The following is a 24,307-nucleotide window of genomic DNA, read 5'->3' on the forward strand; positions in this document are numbered from 1 at the left end:
CCATGCAGCTGTCTTCCAAATTTCTTAGCATAGACGAGTGAGCATTTCCAGTGCTGCATCTGTTTGTTGAAACATCTCAATTGATATTCTGTCAATTCCTGGAGCCTTGTTTTTTGCCAGTGCCTTCAGTGCAGCTTGGACTTCTTCCTTCAGTACCATTGGTTCCTGATCATATGCTACCTCTTGAAATGGTTGAATGCCAACCAATTTTGTTTGGTATAGTGACTCTGTGTATTCTTCCCATCTTCTTTTGATACTTCCTGCATCATTTAATATTTTCCCCATAGAGTCCTTTACTATTGCAACTCGAGGCTTGAATTTTTTCTTCAGTTCTTTCAGCTTGAGAAATGAAAAGTATGTTCTTCCCATTTGGTTTCTTATCTCCAGCTCTTTGCACAAGTCATTATAATACTTTACTTTGTCTTCTTGAGCCACCCTTTGAAATCTTCTGTTCAGTTCTTTTACTTCATCATTTCTTCCTTTTGCTTTAGCTGTTTGATGTTCAAGATCAAGTTTCGGAGTCTCGTTCAATCTCTATCATTGATTCCACAGTCATGGAACCACAGCCTTGTTGAGGTAAATGTAAATACATGTCAAATCAATTTAGTGTATATAAGTTCCCCTGGTGGGGACTTATTTATATTAGTTCTGAAGCCTGTAGATGTTAAGATACCTGGATAAGTGAAATCAGCCACCTCCCTCTCCTACAAAAAAAACTTGATGTGGTCATGTGGTTCTGATATATTGAAAATTTCCTAATCATTGGTGACAAATCCCTTAAAAATGTGAACTTTCATTGTGTCTTGAGGTTACATAAAGAGAAAACTGTATTAAGTGTTGGCTTTGGTCAAAAATCAGATGGCTATAAAAGTGTCAAACTCCAGAAGTGTTTCTTACAATAAATTAAATAGAGAACTTAAGGGAGAAAATTTGAGTATGAAAACAGATGTGGTTTAAATTGTGAACTCAAGTCAAGTTACTTATCCAATCTGTATGTCAGTTTTCCTTTCATAAAAATGGCGATGATAATAATAGCTCACACCTCATTTGATTGTTGTGACAAATTCGTAACGCATGTAAGACACTTAAAAAGTACATGGCACACAGAAAGTACTCAAAATTATCTATGTTTATTTACAATTTAAAACCAAATCTAAACCCAAACCAATTTGTATCTATTTTTTTCACTCATTATATTATGAAAAACTTTCCAGTCAGTAAGTATTCTCCTAAAACACAATTCCTGATAACTGCTAAACATTACCAAATCCTTTTGCACCATCTTTGATATAACTTTGTAATTTTTAAGTTCCTTAATTTTGAAGATGTTCCTAGTTATTAGAATAGTGGCAAAAATAAATAAAACTGTGTATACTGATGGGAGAGACACAAATATATCACACATTCAACTATTTAAAATCCAGAAATAAGAGCTTTTTTTTTTTAATTCTAAAATATTATCGATTGCTATAAGTCAGGACATGACCCATTTCAAAGATATGCCATATTCCTGAAAGGGTAGACTAAATTAATGGTAAAATGTAATGCTCAACTGATTCTTCATTTCATGTGGAATATATGTAAGAATTGACAAGAGGGTTTTGAACAAAAATAATTAGTGAGGATCTGCTGTAGCAGAAGTTAAAGGGGAAAAACAGCTACTGTGATAACAGAAGCATGTTACAGAAAAATGAACAAATAAATCAGTGGACTGAATATAAAGCGAAGGGATAAGAATTGTATGCATGATAAATATGTTATTGCAAATCAACATATAGACATGGATTATAGAACAAGTCATACTGAACCACACAAATGCAGCTATCAATTTGGAAGAAAAAAATTATAGCTCTACATTATAGAATAACACAGAGATATATTTCAGGTGCCATATCTAGAGAAAAAAAATACAAAGCTCCAAAATCATTACAATAGACCATATGAGAATGTTTTTTAACATCAGGTTGGGAAGACTTTCCTAAGAAGAAAACAAAAGAAGGAACTAAATTATATAGTCACAACCCATGTGAGAAACTAAATAAATATTCCTAACATATAAACTAATAAAAAAATTTATGTAGTTCAGTAGCAATATGAGTAAATAATATGAATATGAAATTCTCAGAAGCCCTGGTGGAGAAGTGGGGAAACCCTATGAGGCTGTTCTATATTTTAAACCGGAAGTTTGCTCAGGGTTACCATTTAAAATCACAAATCTCCCTGAGACCTTGATCCATAATAAAACATTTTTTGGTCATCAGCATTCTCTAATATGTAAACTCATAAAGTAATAATGATGTCTTCTCTCAATAATCTCACAGGGGTTAGCTATTACCTGTACAATAATAATAATGATAATGACATATCGATTTGTATAATTTTGATGCATATTGCATATTATATATAATTATATTTTATTAATATATTGCATATTTTATCATCTTATACATATAATTATATTTTATTAAGAAGAAAGTGCTATATCATCTGAATATAATCTGTTGTGGTAAGCCAGTTGGGAAAATCAGTTTGATTCTGTCTGACTGTGATGGCACACACGGTACTTCTTCTGACCCTAACCAGCAGAGCTAGGTTCGATCTCACAAGTTAAAGAGCACAATCTTCCAGACTGCCAAGTCAGCCCAAGACTTCAGACACCAGGCACCAGCTTGGAGCTCCCCACAACACCCTAATTTCTGACCTGCTGGCTGGCTAAAAATTTAGGGGTTCCCCCATCCCCTCAGGATGCCATTCGTAAGCTCAGAAGTTCCCCAAGAGCCCCCTCATTTTTTATCTGCTGGCTCCCACTACTTTCTCAGTTTTGATAATTCAGTAGAATGAATCACAGATTTCAGGAAAGTACTAAATGATTACAGTTTTATTATAGCAAAAAGGATACAAATTAATAGTCACCCGGGGCAAAGTCTGGGAGTGCTCCCAACAAAGAACTTCCATGTCCTGAAGGATGTGCTATGCTCCCATGCATCAATATCTATCGGTAATCATGGAGCTCATGCAGATTTAGTGTCCAGAGCTTTGACTGGGGCCTCACTACGTAGGCATAACTGACTGAATCATTACCTATATGGTTGAAGTCAGCCTCTAGGCCTGCTCCCCAATGCCCCATGAGATCAGGGTGATATCAGTCAGTGGTCTTTCTGCCATGGCCAGCCATCACCCAACATGAGTTGTCTCATCAGCCTAAACTCTCAGGTGTGGTCTGGGGCCTTCAAGGAATAATAAAGACTCACAGTGAATGAGGAAATCTCAAGGTTTTAGAAGTTATTTCTTAGGAACTAAGGACAAAGATCAAATTCTTTAAGTAGGGTTAATTGTAAAATCCACATAGGTTTACAGAAATGAATTATTTATCACACCAGCAGACATCCAAGAATCAATAAAAGCTTCACCTTGGTACTGAACCATGAATGATAGCTTTATAGATATAGTATTGTGTGTAATTTCAAACTAATTGATTAGTGAAAGGGAAAATCCTAGATCCTGATTGATGCTTCAAAAAAAAAAAAAAAGTTGCAATTAAAACAACAACAACAAAATGAAACAAAAACTTCCTAATGTGTCTAGCATGGACAGGAGGGATGAAAACACTATTCTCTAGGGTATATTTTCATGTTTAGGAAATCACATAATTTTGATAGATACCAGGGCTAAGAGCCTGTCTCAGGCTGGGTTCTCTAAAGAAGCAAAACCTGTAAAGCATATATTTTTTTTTTTTTTAAAGCGTATAAATATCTCTATATACAAAACAAACGAACCAACCAGCCCATTGCTGTGGAGTCAATTCCAACTCATAGCAACTCTATAGGACAGAGAACTGCCCCATAGGGTTTCCAAGGAATGGCCGATGTATTCAAACTGCTGACCTTTTGGTTAGCAGCCAAGCTCTCAACCGCTGCACTACCAGAGCTCCAAATATCTATATAGAGAGATTTACATCAAGGAAATGGCTCACCTGGTTATAGGGGCTGGAACGTCTCAAGTCTGTGTATCAGGCTGGAGGCTTGTCCTGATTCATGTAGCCACAGTGGCTGGTGAACCCAAAATTGGCAGGTCAGACAGCAGAGTTCTTGCCCACAGGCTGCGAAGACTGATGAATCCTAAGATTGGCAGGCAAGATAGCAGGTACGCTGCTAGCTCAAGTCCCAAGAACCAGAGGTCAGAAGAACAGCAGCCGGCTGTAGGATTCAGAACAAGCAAAAGCCTATGAGCTTTGCCAGAGAGTCCACCTATATTGGATCCAGGCCACATCCCCAAGAAAACTCCCTTTCAACTGATTGGCTACTCACAGCAGATCCCATTATGGAGGTGATCACATTATAGGAAATCTCATGGAAGTGATCACATCATCATATGACTGCCAAACTATATCACAACTGCCAAATCCCACTGAGAATCATGGCCCAGCCAAGCTGACATGCAACCTTAAGGATCACAGGGCCCTTGCTGATTGTCAGTGTTATTTGACTGGGTACTCAAGGCTTTGACATACATTATCGTTTTCAATCCTCATAACACTCAAGTCTTCTGACTCCAGGTTCCATGCATACACCCATAAGCTATTTGGTAAATAAAACATCAATATTAGTTCAGCAGAACTACTAATAAAATAGTTGTACTTTTAGTTACATTCTTACATTACTGATAATCAAAGGAAAGCACGTAAATAACACACTTGAAACATTTCACTTTCTTGGTAAGAATGTACACCTCTGTTTTTCACATTTATTTACTTCCAACAATTCTGTGGTCATGATGCAGTGATTGAAATAAAGCATGCCAGTTAACTGTAAGAACCTATGACTTAGGGACTGAAGATCACCTGAAGGGGACTGGTTTTTACCAACCCATTCCAATGAGTTGCACAATAAACTAATTACATTAGTTGTCGTTGGTATTTCTTTTAATGATTAAACTATGCAATATTTCCCCTTGGGCATTAAAATTCTAGAACACCTACCTTGAATCCAATCACAAAGCCCCACACCAAATCTTCTGGCTCTTGGTACAAGACTTATTCACGTTGACTTTTTCTTCTTGGACTGAGAGTTAGTAAATTGATGATAATATAAAAAAAATAAATGTAGTTTATTAATCTAAATCCAATTATTCAACTATACCTATTCACATGTATTGCTATAAGGCCAGGGAATAAAATAATGAGACAAGTCTCTAAGTGAGCCTACAAGCTAATGGGAAAAAACATACTTCAGAGAGTGGTAACTTCTATAATGTAAGAGCATATCAACAGCATTGGGAGCACAGAGGATGCTGAAATTTAAAGGAGCCAGGGAGTTAAGATGATAAAGACGTGTCCCTTTAGTTAGACCTTAAAGAACTGGAAAAACTTCAACTGGCTGAGATGGAGGAAAGGCAGTATTGTGAAGAGGAGAAAATGGTCTACTTTTAGGAAACTACAGTATGAGAGAGAGTGAGAGAAAAGGCATGGAAAAGAAATTGGTACCTGTTTTCGAGTATTTTTTCTGTGTAGAGAATGGGTATTCTTTATCTGAACTAAATTCTGGAGATATTCTTGTAAGATTAGATATGGAGAAGTGAATTAATCATTCAACAATCTCATTCGAGATTACTAGCATTCACTATACGCCAAGCACCATTCCAGGCTTGTATATATTAATTCATTAATCCTCATAAGAATCTATGATGGTTAGGTCGTGTGTCAGTTTGGCTGGGCTATGATTCTCAGTGTTTTGGCAGTCGTATAATGTTGTGATCACTTCCTTGTTGAGATGTGATATGTAGTCACCCCCATAGTGGGATCTACTGTGAATAGCCAATCAGTTGAAAGGGAGTTTTCTTGGGCATGTGGCCTGCATCAAACAGAAGCAGACATTCTGGTAAGGTTCACTCGTGCTGGACCCTGCACTGGCTCCTGTTCGTCTGACCTCCAGTTCTTGACCCAGCAGCTTACCTACTGTCTTGCCTGCCAATCTGGGGATTCATCCATCTTCACAGTCTATGAGCAAGAGCCCTGCAGATCTTGGGTTCACCAGTCACTGTGGGTACGTGAATAAGGAGAAGCCTCTATCCTGACCCATGGACTTAGGACGTTCCAGCCTCTACAACCGAGTGAGCCATTTCCTTGATATAAATTGCTTTCTCTCTAGATATTTATATGCTTTACTGGTTTTGCTTCTCTAGAGAACCCAGCCTAAGACAGAATCCTATGAGGTAATTTCTATCAGTATCCCCATTCCACAAAAGAGAAAACTGAGACATTATGTTAGGCAACTCACCCAAGTCAAGCAGCTGAAAAGTGGAGGAGCCACGTTTTAACATGGGCTGAAGCCTCTTCACTCTGATGTATGCCCCTCCTGAAGATGGAAGGACAGAAAGTGCCCCAGTGACCAAAAAGCAGGCAGTTTGAGAAACATGTTGGACAGACTTGGTTGAATAGGGAGATAAAATGAGAGCGCCAAGTCCAAATTAAATTATGGCATCAATGAAATTAGAAAGAATAGGAGAAGCATGTTTAGAGGAAATGATGAGATTGCTTTGAACATGCTGAATTTGACCAGTTTTAGGATTAATTATGTAGTTAAGTCTAGCAGGAAGTTTAAAATGTGAGCCTAAACAAGGGCAAGGACTAGAGTTGACAAGTGAGGCACACTTGTTTCAGGCACAAAATTTAAGGGGATACCAAAAAAAAAAAAAAAACTCAGTGATCAAAATAAGTAATATTGTAAAGCAATATTTTTTTAAAAAGAAAAATTAGTGAAAAAGTCTATGATAAAATGGTCAAATCTTAAGTAAAAACAAGATCAATATTTTTCCTTTGCCTCAGGTTCCAAAATGGCCTCACATAGCACTATTAACAATTTTGCCTTTATTCGAGGAAACCCTGGCGGTGTACTGGTTAAGTGCTGTAGCTTCTAACCAAAAGGTTGGTAGTTTGAATTCACCAAGTGCTCCTTGGAAACCCGTTGGGACAGTTATACTCTGTCCTATAAGGTCATGGAGAGTCAGAATTGACTTGATGGCAAAGGATTTTTGGGTTTTGGATCTTCATTCAAAACTTAATTTTTTTCATCACGATTTTCTGCATTGATCTTGATTTTTTAAAAATATTGCACTGAAGTATTATTCGTCTTGACTATTGAGTTTTTGTGTCCCAGACATGTGCCTCACTTCATGATCCTAATCTAGACCAAAGGTAGAGGGAATTTTTTACTTTCACCTATTTTTTTTTTTTATACTGATGTCTCACATACTTTGGACATGTTATCAGAAGGGACCAGTCCTTGGAGAAGGACATCATGCTTGATAAAATAGAGGGTCAGCAAAAAAGTGGAAGACCCTCAACGAGATGGACTCACACAGTGGCTGCAACAACGGGCTCAAGCATAACAACATATGTGAAGGTTGTGCAGGACCAGGCAGTGTTTCCTTCTGTTGTGTATAGTGTTGCTATGAGTTGGAACCAACTCGACGGCACCTAACAACAACAACAACAACAACATACTAATGTCCTTTTTATTTCTTTAGGAATGAAATTATCACTAAACGGAAACTGAATTTAATTGATAACTCTGATTTTTTAACTATCTTAAACCAAAGCACCATACGTTTTTCTCTAGAGGGAAGAAAAGAACAAATGATTTCCACTTTAAGTCAAGGCATTTAATGGCTTGGTGGCAAAGTTAGAATTAACTTCTGGTGTTGCATGGGGCACACGAGACCAGAAGCCTCTCTAGGCACAAGTTGGAAGAATATGAAAACACAAACTATACTTATGTGAACAAATCTTGGCAAAATAATTTGGATTACAAGAATCAGTTTTTCTAAAAAATATGTGCTTTTGAATCAGGCACAGTGGGCTTGAATTCCCCTTTGGCCGCTCACTTCCCCTTTGGTAAGTTCTGAAGCCTTAGTTTCCTCATCTGTAAAATGAGGCTTATCATACATACCTTTCATTGTGTTGGTTGGGAGTAAAAATGAGGATGGAGCTAATAATATTTATCAGGATCTCAACTGATAACCCATAACAGATAGCACATGCAATATAGGGAACTTCAAAAAACAATTTTTTTACAAAGATGCTATATACAGAAGTAGGGGTGTAGAGGGGCCACAGTGGATAGTGCCTCTGAGGGGACAGTTGCTGGAACCCAAAAGGAGTGAAAGTCACATACAGTTATCTGCCTTGAAAGGAAAGAATGACTCGGTGTGAGCCAAGGAAAGAAATGCTCTGACCTCACCCTCCTCCTTTGCTTTGGTCTCCAACCCAACCCTAAGCTAGAGGGAATGTGAGCCCACTGTCTGGGGAAGATCAGAAAACAAACAAACAAACCTGTTGCTATGGAGTTGATTCTGACTCATAGTGACCCTACAGAACAGGGTAGAACTGCCCCATAGAGTTTCCAAGGAGCACCTGGTGGACTTGAACCACCAACCTTTTGGTTAGCAGCCGTAGCACTTAACCACTATACCACCAGGGTGGAAAAAGGTAGGGAGAAGATCTGAAGGAACAAAAGGAAGCTTTCCATCACATAATGACAGCTGATAATTATTGAGTATTTTCTATATAACAGTCACAAATGCTTTACTTGCAACATCTCATTTAATCCAAATAACACTCTTATTAGGTGAAGACTATTATTTCTCCATTTTATATATGACTAACTTGAGGCTTGTGATAATTAAATCACTTACCCAAAATCTCAGAACTAAGGATTGCGGCTGGAATTGAATGCAGGCAGTCTGTGCCACAGCCCATCATTGCAGAAGCTCAATAAACGGTAGTGATTGGTTTTGTAATTACTATCACCTCCATCAAAAGCATTTAATTCCACCTCCTTGATCTTTCTTTTTCTTTACCTTGATCTAGCAATTACATCTTTAGGATTTTATCTCATAGTCATAATAATGCATGTACACAATGAAGTATGTTCACAAATGCTCTTTGCAAAGTGGTATTAGCAAAATACAGAAAAAATGTAAATGCTAATCAATTTGAAAATAAATTATACTACATTCATAAGACGGAAGACCATGTGGTCAGTAAGAAGAGGCACCTCTACCTGTATATATACACATATACACACACATTTGTATATATGTGTACATATCCCCCATCTGTTGTCAGGGAAATGTCCTTCCTTTGGACAAGGCATTTCAATGAGGTTCTATAAGGTCCCCCCGATCTCAAAATATATATACAAAATACTGTGCATGTTACCATTCCCGTTTTCTTAAAAAATTACATTCTTGTAAATGAAAAACTATCTCTGCAAAAATGCACAAAAACCTGATAACTTTTTTGCTTTTAGGGCAAGCAAATGGTTGTCAGAGGGTGGGATAAAATCTCAACTTTTTAGTGCACTTTTTGTACTGGTGAATTTTTTACCAACGTAATGTAATTTGTTTTTTTAATGTAATACCCTATTTAAAAACATAAACCCTTTAAGGAATAAATCTAATTGGGCATAATTAGTGACCTTCCGGGGACTCATGCGATTTGGGAAACAGTGGGACAAAATATTCATGCATAAAAGTCACCTTTCTTATCCGTTGCATCCTAAGCAATTCGCTTTCCTAACTGAGTAAAAAGCCTTTGCTATACCAGCCTAGGTTACACGAATGCAAAATAAAGAGTAAATTTCCATCTCTGTTCTACAGTGCTTCGTCCATGGTGGAAACGCAAAACACCGTAAGCCTAACAATGAGAACATTAAGGCCTTGAAGTCAGGTAATAGGTAACTCAGAAGGCAGGCCAAGCATAAAAACTACCGCCACCAATACCCCTGGGGGGCGGCTGCTGTTTTTTTCAGTAACTTCTTGGCCAAAGGAAGCAGGTGGCAAGAGAGCTTAACCACAGGCTCCTGAGCCCTGGGAATTTAGAGAGCTCGGTCCCCTGGGTAGGACCGCCGGCCTTCCAGGTTTTAACTCTGCGAGAAACCTGATGTGCTGTTTTTCGCGGCATTTTCAAAGTAGGAAGGTCAAGACGGAAACTTCGGCCACTAGGACTGGAGAAAGCATGATCAATGAAATGATGGAGTTGATCATGAGGATGTTATCCGGGTAGTCCATTTTTTTTTTTTTTAATGACGTATTAATCATCTCCTGGGACGCCGCTGTGTCACACTCACTCGGTTCTCTAACGGCAGGTGCTGCTGTCTGCAGAGGACGCCCTGTCCGAAGAAAGACATCCTAAGAGGCCAGGAAGAGAAGCTATAGCTCCTCCTAGGGAAACGCTGACTCAACCTCTAGAGCAGGTGCACCCATTCCTGACTGACCTCTCACCTCCCGGGCCCAACTGAGACCCAGAAATAAGATAAGTGGGAGAAACGGAATAACTGCAGGAAGGTGGCGGTGGGTGCGCTCTGGGGAAGCTAAACAGAGTTTTAATCGTGTATCTCCAACTGCTGGCAGGGAAAATGAAAACTGCATTTCCAGGAGATTCTATAATCCCCCTCTTGATCTCAAAAAAGATGTCTGTGACGATAAATCTCCCTCTTCCCATGGGGAAAGGGCGTGTGAACTTGGAAGCAACACCCGCCAGGGCCCTGAGCCCCTCCCGTTTCGGGGCCCCGCCTCCCCGATGGGAGAACGCTATAAAGTCGCAGTGATCCGGTCCCTCCTGCCGGTCTCGGTTTTGTCCGACTCTAGGGTCAGCGAGTCCTGCAGCCTGAGTCCGCTTCCCCGGAGCATCGTGTGCCGGAGCCATGGCCCAGGAGCTTTACCATCCGGAGTTCGCCCGGGCGGGCAAGGAGGCAGGGCTCCAGGTCTGGAGGGTTGAGAACCTGGAGCTGGTGCCGGTGCCCGAGAGCGTCTACGGCAACTTCTACGTCGGGGATGCCTACCTGGTGCTGCACACGGCCAAGGCGAGCCGGGGCTTCACCTACCGCCTGCACTTCTGGCTGGGTAAGGGGAGCCGGCAGCGCCACCCAGACGCGCCAAGGTCGGGAGAGGCGAGGTCGCCAGGGTCTAAGATTTGCTAGCTCGACCCGGGCAGGAGAAAAGGAGGCAGGACTGAATACTTAGGGCTCCGTTCACGCCTCCTCGAGGCCGCCCCTTTCCTGCTGGCCACCTCTTCTCCGCGGGAATTAGCAAGTCGCGGGCTGCAAAAGCAGGGTGCAGGTGAAGTCAGGAGCCAATTAACCTCCTGACCTTGACCTTTTTCATGTCCAGTTCCCAGACTTTAGGGATGGTTCCTCTGGCTTCTCCCCCATCACCTTTAAGACTCGAAACGCTCCCTCCTGCCCAGAGCTGGTGCTGGCCCAAACCGGCTCACCTTCGGATAACAAATTCATTCCTGGTTCGCTGTCAGGGTGGAGATGAAGTCAAACAAGTTGGTGGACTTCTGCCGCAGCTGGCGGGAAGCTCCTTTTTTTTTTCTTCCGCCCTTGGGCATCAATTTACATTTCTCTGCTAACTGCAGGGATTAGTGCTCCTGGTCGCATTAATCAGGATTCTGCCTGCACGACACTGCTCGCAGGGTCGGCCAATAAACCCGACTGTTATGTGAGAATGGTGGCGACTTCGAACGTAGGCAGAAAAAATACACATATTATCTATATAAATAAATAGCTCTATATACCTAACTTGGTTATTTAAGTATTTGTTTAGATGGCCTGCTTTATTATTAATATTTGTTAATTAATTTTTTGTTAATTACTTTATCAGCGACACAGGGTGGAACAAAACGACTCCTTCAGCAGGAGCAATTATTTGGGGCTGCTTTCGCGCGTTTTTTTCGCGCCAGGCTCTTAGGACACTGGGCCTTGTGTGTTCTACTTTTTCCACCTTCTACTTTTACTCGTAAACATCCTGAATGCCCAGCCTCTCCTGATGAGGTCCTGGGCTAGTGGGCACACCCCCCCAACAACGTGAATATTATCTGAGCCTTTTACTTTTTATAAAACTAGCTTGCTTCCCTTGGACTTCTGAGTGTTGGTCAAAAAAAAAAAAAAAAGAGTGTTGGCCTAGTTTAGTTTTATTCCTGAGCTTAAGGGGAAAACACACAGTCACAAGTTTTAAGCTTCTGACAGCCAACACTTTTTATTTCTAACATTTGAAGAAGTTAAGAAATAACATAGTAGAAAACATTGAGAAATGATTTTTCTCAACATAAGCAAACACTCAGAGCAAGCACTACAAATGAGACATACTTAGAGAGGGCTATTTTAACTATAATATTCAGCATTAAAACCTTGTGCTTGCTTAAAGATACTGAACCTGAGTTGCAAAAGTTTTGTTTTCCCCATTGTAATGTCAATATTCCTATTATAATGTTATAATACACAGTAATCTATATTTTATACCAGAAAACACCTAAACTTTAATGTATGACCTATGAGCAGGAACCAATGATGCCAGGTGAAAGTCTTTCCATCCAGAACTTGGCTCTGAAATGAATAAAAGTGTCTGAAATGCCACATTTGTCATTTGGGTGAAGGAAAATATTAAAGAACTCCATATCATGATATAGACAAAAGTAAGTTTTACTTTATCAGAAGATTGAAAAACGGCTATGAACACAATTTTTAAATTCTGTAAGTACTTCCAAATAAGTTCCTGCATTTTGTAGCGTCCACAGATTAACTTTTATTTGATTATTCATTTGGCGCTCATCAATTTAAAAAAAAATGGACTAGAAAATGCTTTGGGCAGAAACATTTGATGATCTTAAAGCTCTGTTAAAACTGAATAGCATGTTGATGGCAATTTGTTTGGTAACTATTCAATGTACCCAACATTGTGTAAAACATTTTTTGGATGTAAATAATTGATGAGCCTTCTCTGAAAATTCATAGCCTCAAAGGTGTAATGACAAACACAAAGAGTGATAGGCACAGGTAGAATGTGATAAGTATCGTGAAAGAGACACAAAGTATCTGTGGTATGGGAAAACAGAAGCCTTTGAGGAAAATGATGGTGATTGGAAGGTACTTGCACCAAGGGAAAAATCATGGAGATTGTGGATAAGCTGTCTTGGTTATCTAGTGCTGCTGTAACAGAAATACCAGAAGCCGATGGCTTTAACAAAGATAAATTTATTCTCTCACAGTTTAGTAGGTTACAAGTCCTAATTCAGGGCGTCAGCTCCAGGGGAAGGGTTTCTGTCTCTGTCAACTCTGGAAGAAGGTCCTTGTCCTCAATCTTCCCGTGAGCTTCTCACGTGCAGGCACAACAGGTCCAAAGGACATGCTCCGCTCCCCGTGCACAATCTTGGTGGTGTGAGGTCCTCAACTCTCTGCTTACTTCCCTTTCCTTTTATTTCTTGAGAGATAAAAGTTGGTGCAGGCCACACCCCAGGAAACTCCCTTTACCTTGGATCAGGGAGGTGACCTGAGTAAGGCTGGTGTTGCAGTCCCAGCCTACTCCTCTCAGCATAAAATTATAATCACAAAATGGAGGACAACTACACAATACTGGAAATCATCGCCTAACCACGTTGATACACACATTTTTGGGGGGACATAATTCAATCCATGACACAAGCTTAGAACAATTCAGATGGAATTGTTCCGCAGCTCCCCTACTTCATCTCCCTGGAGCAAGCTGTATTCTACTCTAAGGCCTCCAAGTTAGTCAAAGGGACAGTTTGAGAGAAAGCTCTGGGAGGGAGAGCTGAAAGTTCAGGAAGAGAAAAAGTTTGATGGAAAGAAATAGTGGAAAGGAAGATGAAAGAAAAGAGGTGAAGTTAAAGTCAGACTGGATTGAAAATGGTTCACAGCATAAAAATGGAGAAACAGTATGAAGAAGAAAGGGGAGCTAGGAGGAAGTGGAACTTAAAATGAGAGAGCCTAGAGGAGGAGTCATCCTTCCAGGTCTCTCAGTGTTTCCAGGATATTCTTGCATATCTTAGATTATTTAAAGAACTACCTTAAAATATCATTATCTGCTTATGTGTCCACCCACTTAGTACAGTGTAACTCCTTCAGGGGAAGAATTAGTTCCATTCTTTGGATTCTCACTGTCTTACACAGGACCTAGCACGGAGAAGCTATTCCGTATGTGTTTATTGCTATAAATATATTTACGCAAAGTTTAGAATTGACAAGGAAAAAGGGTGAGGGCAGATGTTTGCAGCATGGGTCAGCATGTGACAGAGAGTAGTTTTACCACCTAGCCCTGCAGATTAACATGAAGCTATAAGTAACCGGAAGCATAAAACCCCATTGCTGCCTAGTCGATTCTGACTAGTACTGATCCTATAGGAATAGAGTAGAACTACCCTATAGGGTTTCCAAGGCTGTAGTCATTACAGAAGCAGATTGCCACATCTTTTTCCTATGGAGCCGCCACTGCGTTCAAATAGCCCACTTTCTGGTTAGTAGCCAAGTGCTTAACCACTGCTCCAGCAGGGATCCTTAGAAGCACACAGTGAGTGCATTTAAAACACTAGGTATGGAGTGGAATTTTTTTTTTTTTCAAAGAACACATTACTTATTAAAGGTGACTTGTCACCAGTAGCATTGATTCAAGGAAGAAAACAGATGAATAAACAAAAGCAGACTAACACTCTGATCATCTGGAGTGAGGTCTCTGTGTAAAAGTGTCCAAAGTCCCGGGGGGTGGCTTTCCAAGGGCACTCTGGCTTGGGCACCCTGGCTCTCTGGGGGCCTCCCATCAGAGTCTAGGGAAGGGAAATTACCAGTGGAAGATCGTTTCCTCAGGCAATATCCCACTGGGGAGCTCAGCCTAACCAGGACATGGTCCCTATGATCCTGACCGTCACCCAAAAGGAGAGGGCACTGGACGCAGCTCTGCCATTGAGGCAATTAGATGCAGTGATTCAAGTAAAAAGCCCTAGGAGGGAGTGCAGAGGGGTAGGCAAGAGAAGGGACTGTATCAGGTGTCGTAGGCTGTGTCTGATGGGTCCCAGGCCATGGCTGAACCATCAGTTGACAAGTCCTGGGGAGAGAGTGGATTGAGCTAGAGGAAAGCAATGTGTTTAGCTGAAATGGTTTTTTAAGAAAATCAGTGTAAACACTTTTAATTTACATACAAAAAATTCTTATGCTCCTGCAGTTACTATCCTATTTTTATTGAAATTTTGACTGAGATAACTATAGATTCACAATGCAGGTGTAAGAAATAGTAACAGAGACATCTCCTGTATAGTTTACCTGGTTTCCTCCAGTGGTAACATTTTGTAAAACTATAGTATAATAATCACAACCAGAATATTGACATTAATAGAATCTATCTTATTCAGATTTCCCCAGTTTTAGTTGTACTAATTTATGTGTGTGTGCTTAGTTCTATACAACTAAACAACTTTTTGTGTAGGTTTGTATACCACCACAGTCATTATACTCAATAGTTCCATCACCAAAAGGATCCCTCATGTTGGCCTTTTGTAAGCACACCTACTTCCCACCTGTATCCCCTGTCTCCACGCCATCCCATGCTAACTAAAACTTGGTCATTTCAAAAATGTTATATATATGAAACCTTTTGGCGTTGACTTTTTTCACTCAGCTTAATTTCCTGGAGAGTCATCCAAGTTGTTGCACGTATCCGTAGTTCATTCTCTTTTATTACCGAGTAGTAGTCTATGGTATCGTGTTAGAGAAAACTCAGACGCTGTTTCGGAGCAAAACAGAGAGGTTTCCCAAGGGTTCAAAATCAGTTTGAACTGGGACCTATGTGGCTCATGAAAATAAAACCATTGAATCCACGACGTAATAATCACAGAGACAGTTTTGCAGGGTTTAGGTAATTTTTTTTTTAGGTAAAGAATGGGGGTACAATATTCTGGTTGGTTTTCAGGCAGTCAGGGAAGTTAGAGATGGGCTTTCTCAAAGCAGGGCTTGTCATTGATTGGGGGCTAACATATAGGTGGACTTCGGTGATTGGAGGCTTATCTTAGACTGCAGAGGTATGTGTTTGTAGGTGTGTACGTGAGGAATCACAGGACAATGAGAGGGTATGCTTTTCTGGGAACATGTTATGAAACTGCTTTCTCAAGCATGTCTTTTCCTGGGGGCCCGTTGTAAAGATTTGTCGATAATGCTGTGTGCCAGACTCTCTGGGAACAAGCTGCCCATATCCTGTATCTGCTGGGCCACAAAGAAAAATATTTCCTTTACGGTACATTTTTAAGAATGGCTAAAGGTTAAGCAAGAGAGAGAAAAACTGCTGTTTTAAAATAAAGTTTGTTCTCAGGCCTAGGCTGGGGTCCTCCTCTACTTGCACCGAATGCCTCATATGATTTGGGGGTTCTCTCTCTCAGTATTTAGGTACTACAATTTGTTTAACCAGTCACCTGTTGAAGGCCAAATATTAACATATTGACTTGTTGGAAGCCTAAAGATTAATACTAATGAAGGCTAAAACAAATGTAAAATGTTTTCATACCCTGATGTTACTGACTGCACCAAATGCATGCTCATCTGAACCCTACTGGGACGTATTGCTACCTATCGTTCCTAGCATATCTAGACGGTGGTCTTTAAAAACACATTTTTAAAGGAGATATAAAACGCAGGAACAAAAGCAATGCATTGAATTATTGGCAAAATAATGTTTTACAGTGTTGGTATTACACTGTTTCAGTTAAAAGATCTTTCTGTAGAAGGTTATTTGTTGTATTGATATACAATTCAAAGAAATGTTCTGATTTCTTTGATTTTAGACATTCTGACCAGCTTTTTTCTTGCTTGATAAACGAAGTGCTGTCATTTGCTATTTCAGGAAAGGAGTGTACTCAGGATGAAAGTACAGCAGCTGCCATCTTCACCGTTCAAATGGATGACTATTTGGGTGGCAAACCAGTGCAGAATAGAGAACTCCAAGGTCATGAGTCTACTGATTTTGTTGGCTATTTCAAAGGAGGTTTGAAATACAAGGTAAACAGCTCTCTCAAACAGGGTCCCCTTTCTACCCCTGTCCATTCACACCTCATGTCTTCAGAGACTGAAAGTTCACTGAAAACAAAACAAAAAAAAAACCAAACTCACTGCCGTCAAGTTGATTCCAACTCATAGTGACCCTATAGGACAGAGTAGAACAGTCCCATAGTGTTTCCAAGGAGCACCTGGTGGATTCGAACTGCCGACCTTTTGGTTAGCAGCCGCCATACCACTTAACCACCACTCCACCAGGGTTTCTGAAAGGTCACTGAGGGTGGGGCTTTTTGTTTTGTTTGGTTTTGGTTTTAATCTGTGTTTTTCAGTGATGTATCCCTAAGTACCTGGAACAGGGTCTGTCTGACACATAGTAGGTTCTGACTTGATTTGGTTTTATTAGGTTAATAGTTAAAGTTAAAAGCTTTTATTGATGTCTTCATAAGAAAGCCGTTTTAATATTTCCTAAGTTTATTTTAATAATTAAATATTGGTAACAAGTATAGTTGTCTTTTTTTTTTTTTTTTTTTACTATATAGAGAATCTCTGAATTTGCTGCAAATAACCCAACACTTAGGAATCTCAATCGTAGTGGACTATCTTGATACAATATTTATAACAATTATGAATAGTTGCAAAGAACTATACACACATTTCCCAAATAATGTGGCTTGGTTTTAGAAATGATACACTGAGCTGAACATACATGTGGTTCAGCCACACAGACACAGATATAAATTCAAAAGCACACACACACAATTTATGTAAATTCAAAAATACACACATACGATCAATTGGCTTTGCTTCTGAAAGCAAACAAGTAAAAGTGAGTAGTTCTATCCCTTTAAGGTAACCTTCACTAAAAGATGTTTTTTTCTGGAATTCACTCAGTGACCTTTGCAGACTAGTAATCCTTCCCTGCCCCTGCCCCCACCCTATGTGTTCTGTTAAAACGGGAGGAACACCCACTCCAGACAAACATTGCAAAAACAAGCCAGGTGTTCTTCACACCCCGCCACCCCACCACCCCACCCCTTGAGCATATCACCCTATTGAAGACCTAAAACCTCAGAGCATTAGTTCCAATGCTGGAATTAAAATTACTAGAATTCTGAATATGTACTAAATATACCTAAATATTCAGTGCCTCCCTTGAATATTTTGTGATACCACTGAGATCAGGACAAAATACATATACGTTCTCTTTTCTGTTTTGAAGTTAATTTTTCATTCTAAGCTATGAACTACTCTAAATATGAAAATAATGGCTCCCATTTTATTTAAATCGTATTAATTCGTACATTTTATGGTTCTGAAACTCCATTTAAGTGAACTCAACATTTTAGATAAATTGGGCCTTGTTACTAAAAGAATATGCTCTAGCATTATCTTAATTATAAACCCATTTAGGCCACGTGTTACTTGTTGGACTTTGGGCAAATACTTCACCTCTCCGTGCTCAGTTTCCTCAAATGTGTGATAGGTATAATAACAACTTCCTTGTACTGGTGTCATAAGAATTAAAGATTAAATTAAATAATAAAAATACCGACATAGCGTATATCTAAGTCCAATCAATACGGACTTTGTTATTAATCCTACTAACTATGAGCAGGATTTCTGAAATCCAACTTCTGGATATGTATTTGCAAGTGGGCGTGATTAAAGTAGTTTTGCAGGAGTTGGATAATTATTTCCTAATGATCAGTGGTCAACATTAAAACCGCCACGAATCAGCATTTTTAGAAAGGGGATGCTTGGAAATGGAAATCAAATTTATCAGCAGAAAAGATCAGTTCACTCTCTTATCATCGGAGGCACTGAGCATATGACAATGTGTGCAATTGCAAAAATGGGAGATGTAGAGGAAGAGATAATTTACCACCCAAAATAGCAAAGACTAGTATGTTGTACTTAATGTCATCCCATCATTAGTTTCAAGTTTATAGGAATGTGCTAAGCACGTCACATATATTATTTAATCCAAATAACAACCCTGTGATGCAGTTTCTCTCATTACCAGCATATTATAGTTAAGTAAACTGAGACTTTGAGAGGCTATGTAATTTGCCGAAGTCTCATGGCTAGTATGTGTGTGGGTGGCCATCTGACTCCAGTGCCTGAGTTTGTAATCATTATGCTATGATGCACTCACCATAAATAAATGGTTCCAATGCTGGAACAAAATCTTAAATTACTATAAGCAAGGGGATATTGTGTCTATTTGCAATGTGCAGAATTTGACAAAGTCTATTATGATCAAGTCAGCGGAAACTGTATGTAGTTGCCCTATGTAATGTTAAGCTTCAGCTGGGAAACATTATCTCATTTGATTGACTTGTGTCATTTCTGAGTTTTTTTTTTTTTTGGCAGGGGTGGGGGAATGAGGGGCTGTAAAGGTTAGAGATTATAGAGTACTATTACTTTCCACTGTTCCCTTAAATTAAATCTCTGGCTAATCATACCCTTTCCAAGTTCAAGTAAGACCTACCCTCAGCCACGATTGTAGGTAGTGACCATGGTAGACAGTACCCATCGGACATCTGTCTGCAGGCCTATATTTATGATGCTGCTATTTAGAGGATCACCTCCCCCCAACACCCCCAATCCCTTGCTTGTATTCCACTTGTGAAAGCAGAAAAAGGCTAGGAGCTTCTAGGGCTAATTCAAGTAATATTCAGCAAGTAACTACTTTTTGTCTGATACAGACATGTAATACAACATATAGGTTTTCTTTTGTGCGTTTATGGCATCAAATATTAGATTCAAAATTAATTTTTAAAATACTGTTAAATTTTCACAGTCTATATATTACTCTGAAAGAGCCCAGGTGGTACAGTGGTTAAGCACTCGACTGTTAACCAGAAGGTAGGTGGTTCAAACCCACCAGCCACTCTGCGGGAGAAAGATACGGCACTCTGCTTCCATTAAGATCACAGCCTTGGAAACCTTATGGGGCAGTTCTCCTCTGTGCAATAGGGTTGCTATGAGTCGGAATCTACTTAATGGCAATGATATATTACTCTGATGGTTCAGAGTATGAAATTAGTCTGAGTGATATATACATATCCTCAGTCTAAGTCTGCTCTATAATTTATGGTTTATTTTCAGTCAGGTCAGAGTGTTTTTACTGTATTTTTTATCTGATCGTATTGTACTTTCACTTTTTAGTGTTTTTGAAATGGCTAAGAACAGTAGAAAATAGACGAAAACTTATTTATTTTATTGGATAATACTTTTTTTTTTTTTTTTCAATCAAGAAATGTAGCAATCTTTGTGAAATCATGGACTGGGCAACTATTATATATTTCTTCACATTTGATGTTGTCCCGAAATCAGCATTTACCCCTATACTAACAAAATCTTTTTATTCATGAGGGCCTTTTCCTGAAGACAGGTGGAAATTTTAAGTCAAGGGAAATTTAAAGAATGTGGGAATGATTACATTTACAGCTTCTTATTTTGGATTCACTGTGATGTTTACATAATAAAGGTCACAGTTGGATTATTTGGTAGGTTACTTATACAGCTAATTTTCTTGCTATATTATCATCAAAGGCTTTTGATTTGTAAATGACAGAGAGTTTTGTTTACCCTGCATCTTAATTAACACGTTACTTCATAATTAATTGTGGAAATAAAGATTACGGTTCCTAACATTTAAAAAAAAAAAGTGAAAAGTAAAAGATGTGCGCAAATAATGTAAGAAGTAGCTGATACATTGAGTATTTTTTTCTTATTTCTGTAATTTGATGTGGTTTATTTTCTTTTGTTTTGTCTTGTTTTATTTTGGTTGGTGATATGCTGCCAGGATACTATATCTCTCCTCATTTATGGTATAAATACTCAGGCCTAGCATATTTAGTAAACTCGGCTTACCAGGAAATAAAGGAGATGGTTGGTTCTTTAATGTAAAAACAAGGTCCATAAATAGGAGAACCACTCAGCTCCCCTCTTCTGTCCCAACCCTATGACAGAGGGAACTTTTGAGCTGCCTTGTCCTCTGGCCGCTCCTCAGCTGTGTTTGTGACTTCTGACTCTGCTTCAACCTCCTATGACTTTCTTCGTTGAAGTTTTCCTCTGTCTTCTCACTAAATCATTAATTGCCAAAGGGCAAGAGCTATGGCACCTTCTTTTTGTTTATGCAACAAGGTTATATACAGTGAAGAGTCTCAGTAGATATGCAGTTTTAAAATGAATTGTTAAAATAGGAAGACAAGGAGACCAAAAACAAAAACAAACCGCACATGAAACAACCTGTTGATAAGTTGGCAAGGAATTTCCTCTCCATCATATTTAGCTTTTCTCATGCACTCCGGTGGCTGTTTTATCTTGGCCTGATAAGCACAGTTTTTGCACTAATAGCTATGGTTTCAGTTTGCTGTGTCTTCTTAGAAGCTTCATCAGTTTTTGTTGTTTTGTTTCTTCCTCCCACTGATCAGGCTGGAGGTGTTGCATCTGGACTAAATCATGTTCTCACAAACGACCTGACGGCTGAGAGGCTCCTACATGTGAAGGGTCGGAGAGTGGTCAGGGCCACGGAAGTGCCCCTGAGCTGGGACAGTTTCAACAAGGGTGATTGTTTCATCATTGACCTTGGAACTGTAAGTTTATATACACACTTAGATTTCTGAAGAAATATAAATTTTCAGATAAAATCAGATGTCATTGAAGATAATCATTTTAGCAAGAGGTCAGTGTTTATGAGAGTTGCAATTGTATCACACGAATAATTGGCAAGTATTTAAATGGCATACCAAGGTGGACTTCAAAGTTTTAATTTTCTTTGTTAGATTTAGAATAGAGTAGTGATTTAATTCTTCCTACCATAGAAGAGAAATTGAAGGATCTTAAGTGTATTTCCCCTTCTCTCTGAACAGAGCTTCCTCTAATTATTTTTGTATTTAATTGTGTGTTGGGAAACATAGTTTCAGGACGAAATTGATTTCCCCAGCAATTAAAGGTTTTGGAAGACTCTTTAACTTTAAGATTTATAGATCCTAGAATTTAAAATGGACATAGGGTGGGTTCCAAATAGGCTCTCTGAGGAGTTTTGGGGGAATATTTTAACTTATTTCATACACACACACACACACACACACGTGATAACCAGTTGCCATCAAGTTGACTTACAACTCATGGCAATCCCATGTGTGTCAGAGTACAACTGTGCTCCATAGGGTTTTCAATGGCTGATTTTTCAAAAGTAGATCTCCAGGACTTTTTTTCAAGGCACTTCTGGGTGTTAACTATTTGCACCACCCAGAGACTTCATAGATACACGCATATATTTATATATATTGTAATTTATAATATATACCATACTATTTCACATACTTCAGTTAGAGTTAATAGAAGACAAGGGCACCAGTAAAAATATCAAGTGTCTTTTGATGGGGTAGTAAATGGTCTGTTATATCTGAATTACATTTTCTTCCAGAAAAAGAGACTCTTCTAATGTAAGGTGTACTTACTAATCATTATTACCCTGACAAACAAGTATTATTGCAAGGCCTTGTACTAGACCTTAGTGGGTAGGATTTAAGTTGTAGCTCTGAAAATTAGTAAGTATAAAAAGTAGAAATAAAGGACATTTCTGCCACTGAAAGACCATGTGCAAAGGCAAAAAAGGCAGGACAGAACAGGGTACATGGTAATGATGACCATCATTCTCATCTCACCGTAGATACACCTCGACGTTCTAATCATCATGCCTAACATTTCTGGGCCAACACTGTAGGAGGCTCGAGCTGTATTACTTTAGTTAGAATGAGGCTTGTACTAATTCTTGAACTTACTCAAGCTTGCACAGCCAGTGAATGATGAAACTAGGATTAGAATTTAAGTATGTCTGACTCCCACCTAAGGGTTTTGTTTTACTGCCTCTCTTTGTGATATTTTGGGGGTAAATCTGGAAAGGAAGTTTGAAACCAGCAGGCAGAAGCCAAAGTTTATCTCATATTCATAAGGAAGGGATGCTAAGAACTATGAAAATGGAGCTATGCAGTCAAAGTTCTGTTTCAGAAATATTAACTTGGCAACAACTCCGAGATTAAATACGCTAAGGCTGTAAGTGGTTTAGAAAATGACCTCAAGCTATAAACTTCTGCGGTTGCTCTAAGCTAGGGTGTAACTGTTGTTTTATTACTGCTAATGCGTAATCTGACTGTCTTGGATCACACTAGCTTGTGTGCAGAAGTTGAAATTAAAATAATTTTAATGTCCAAAGTACAATTCCCTGTGTCACACTTAGGCATCTGCATCTAAAATGGCAGCACTTTTGCCATGAATCTCACAATAGATTTCTTGGAAATGTCCTTTTCAACTTCAAATGCTAACTCAATTCTCCAACCAGGCTTAAGACTTGATCCTCAGCTTTAGGCAGAAAACAGATGTTATTCTAGCCCTCCATTCCCCTGCAAGTAAAATACAGTTTATGCAAATAGATGCCCACGTGTATCATGAAGCCACACAATTCCAAAACAGTTAAAACAACGTTCAGTATCTCAAAGTCTATGTGAAATAATTGTCTATCTCGGCTTTCATCTCAACCACTTATACTTTATGGCCTTTTATAATTTATAAAGTTTTTATACATAAAATGGCAATATTCAGGGAAAAAGGAAGTGTGAATTCTCTTCCAAGTTGATCGTGAAAGGCAAATATTTGATTAGGTGATCTCTAGTGAATTTTTTTTTTTTTTTTTTAAGTGAATTGGGGTCAACTTGATGGTAACCGGTTTTTAAAGCTCCTAAGCAAAAGGGCCTTTCTTATTGATAATAGTATTCATCGCTGCTATTACTTGAATGTATTTACCTTTCATGCATATAATCTAATGCAATTGCTCCATAAATTCAGTAATCCATTTAATTATCATCAATAGCTTCCAATTCAGCTTTCCAGCTCTCTAGTCTTTGATCCTGGGGAAATTATTCACTTCTCTGAGCCTTAACTTCCTCAATTATTTTTTACATCTTGACTCTGATTTCTGATACCACACCCAGCCGTAGCTGACTGTGATTCAGTCTCACTTGACACACAGTCACATCTGGGAACCCGCAGTTTCATCTCAGTTACACATGGCGAAACAAAGCTTTGGAAGATTTGAGCAAATCTCTTGTATTCATACAAGCTAAGTAGTGGTGACCAGCATAGGACATGGGTTGTTTTTATTCCTAGTTCCTATCCTTTCACTACACCAAGCTAGTCAGGTAGTCTATAAGACAGAATGTTTTTATAGCAGAGTGATTTGCTATGGATTCAGAATCTGTATGCCCCAGAATTGACGTCTACCATTTTGTCTGGCTGAGAATGTACTGAAAGTGATATCATTCATTAAATTATTATTTTGTAAAACACCAGACTTACTGATCTGACAGAGCCTGGGGTAACCCCCAAGACTATGGCACCTGGACACCCTTCTAACTTATACTTGAAAACACTCCCAAAGTTCACCTTTCAGCCAACAATTA

General features: G+C 39.1%; 1 protein-coding gene across 1 annotated transcript in view; it reads left to right on the forward strand.

Annotated features, from left to right (window-relative positions):
* Positions 1-10,649: 10,649 nt before the first annotated feature.
* SCIN (scinderin) overlaps positions 10,650-24,307 on the forward strand; it is a 75,196-nt gene continuing 61,538 nt past the window's right edge. Inside the window, exons 1-3 of the mRNA XM_003407107.3 lie at positions 10,650-10,902; positions 16,684-16,838; positions 21,278-21,439. Of these exons, the coding sequence (XP_003407155.1) occupies positions 10,704-10,902; positions 16,684-16,838; positions 21,278-21,439 (516 nt within the window). The 5' untranslated portion in view covers positions 10,650-10,703. The remainder of the gene's footprint in view (positions 10,903-16,683; positions 16,839-21,277; positions 21,440-24,307) is intronic.

This window comes from Loxodonta africana, chromosome 8, assembly GCF_030014295.1.
Source record: "Loxodonta africana isolate mLoxAfr1 chromosome 8, mLoxAfr1.hap2, whole genome shotgun sequence".
In the NCBI taxonomy this organism is placed as follows: Eukaryota; Metazoa; Chordata; class Mammalia; order Proboscidea; family Elephantidae; genus Loxodonta; species Loxodonta africana.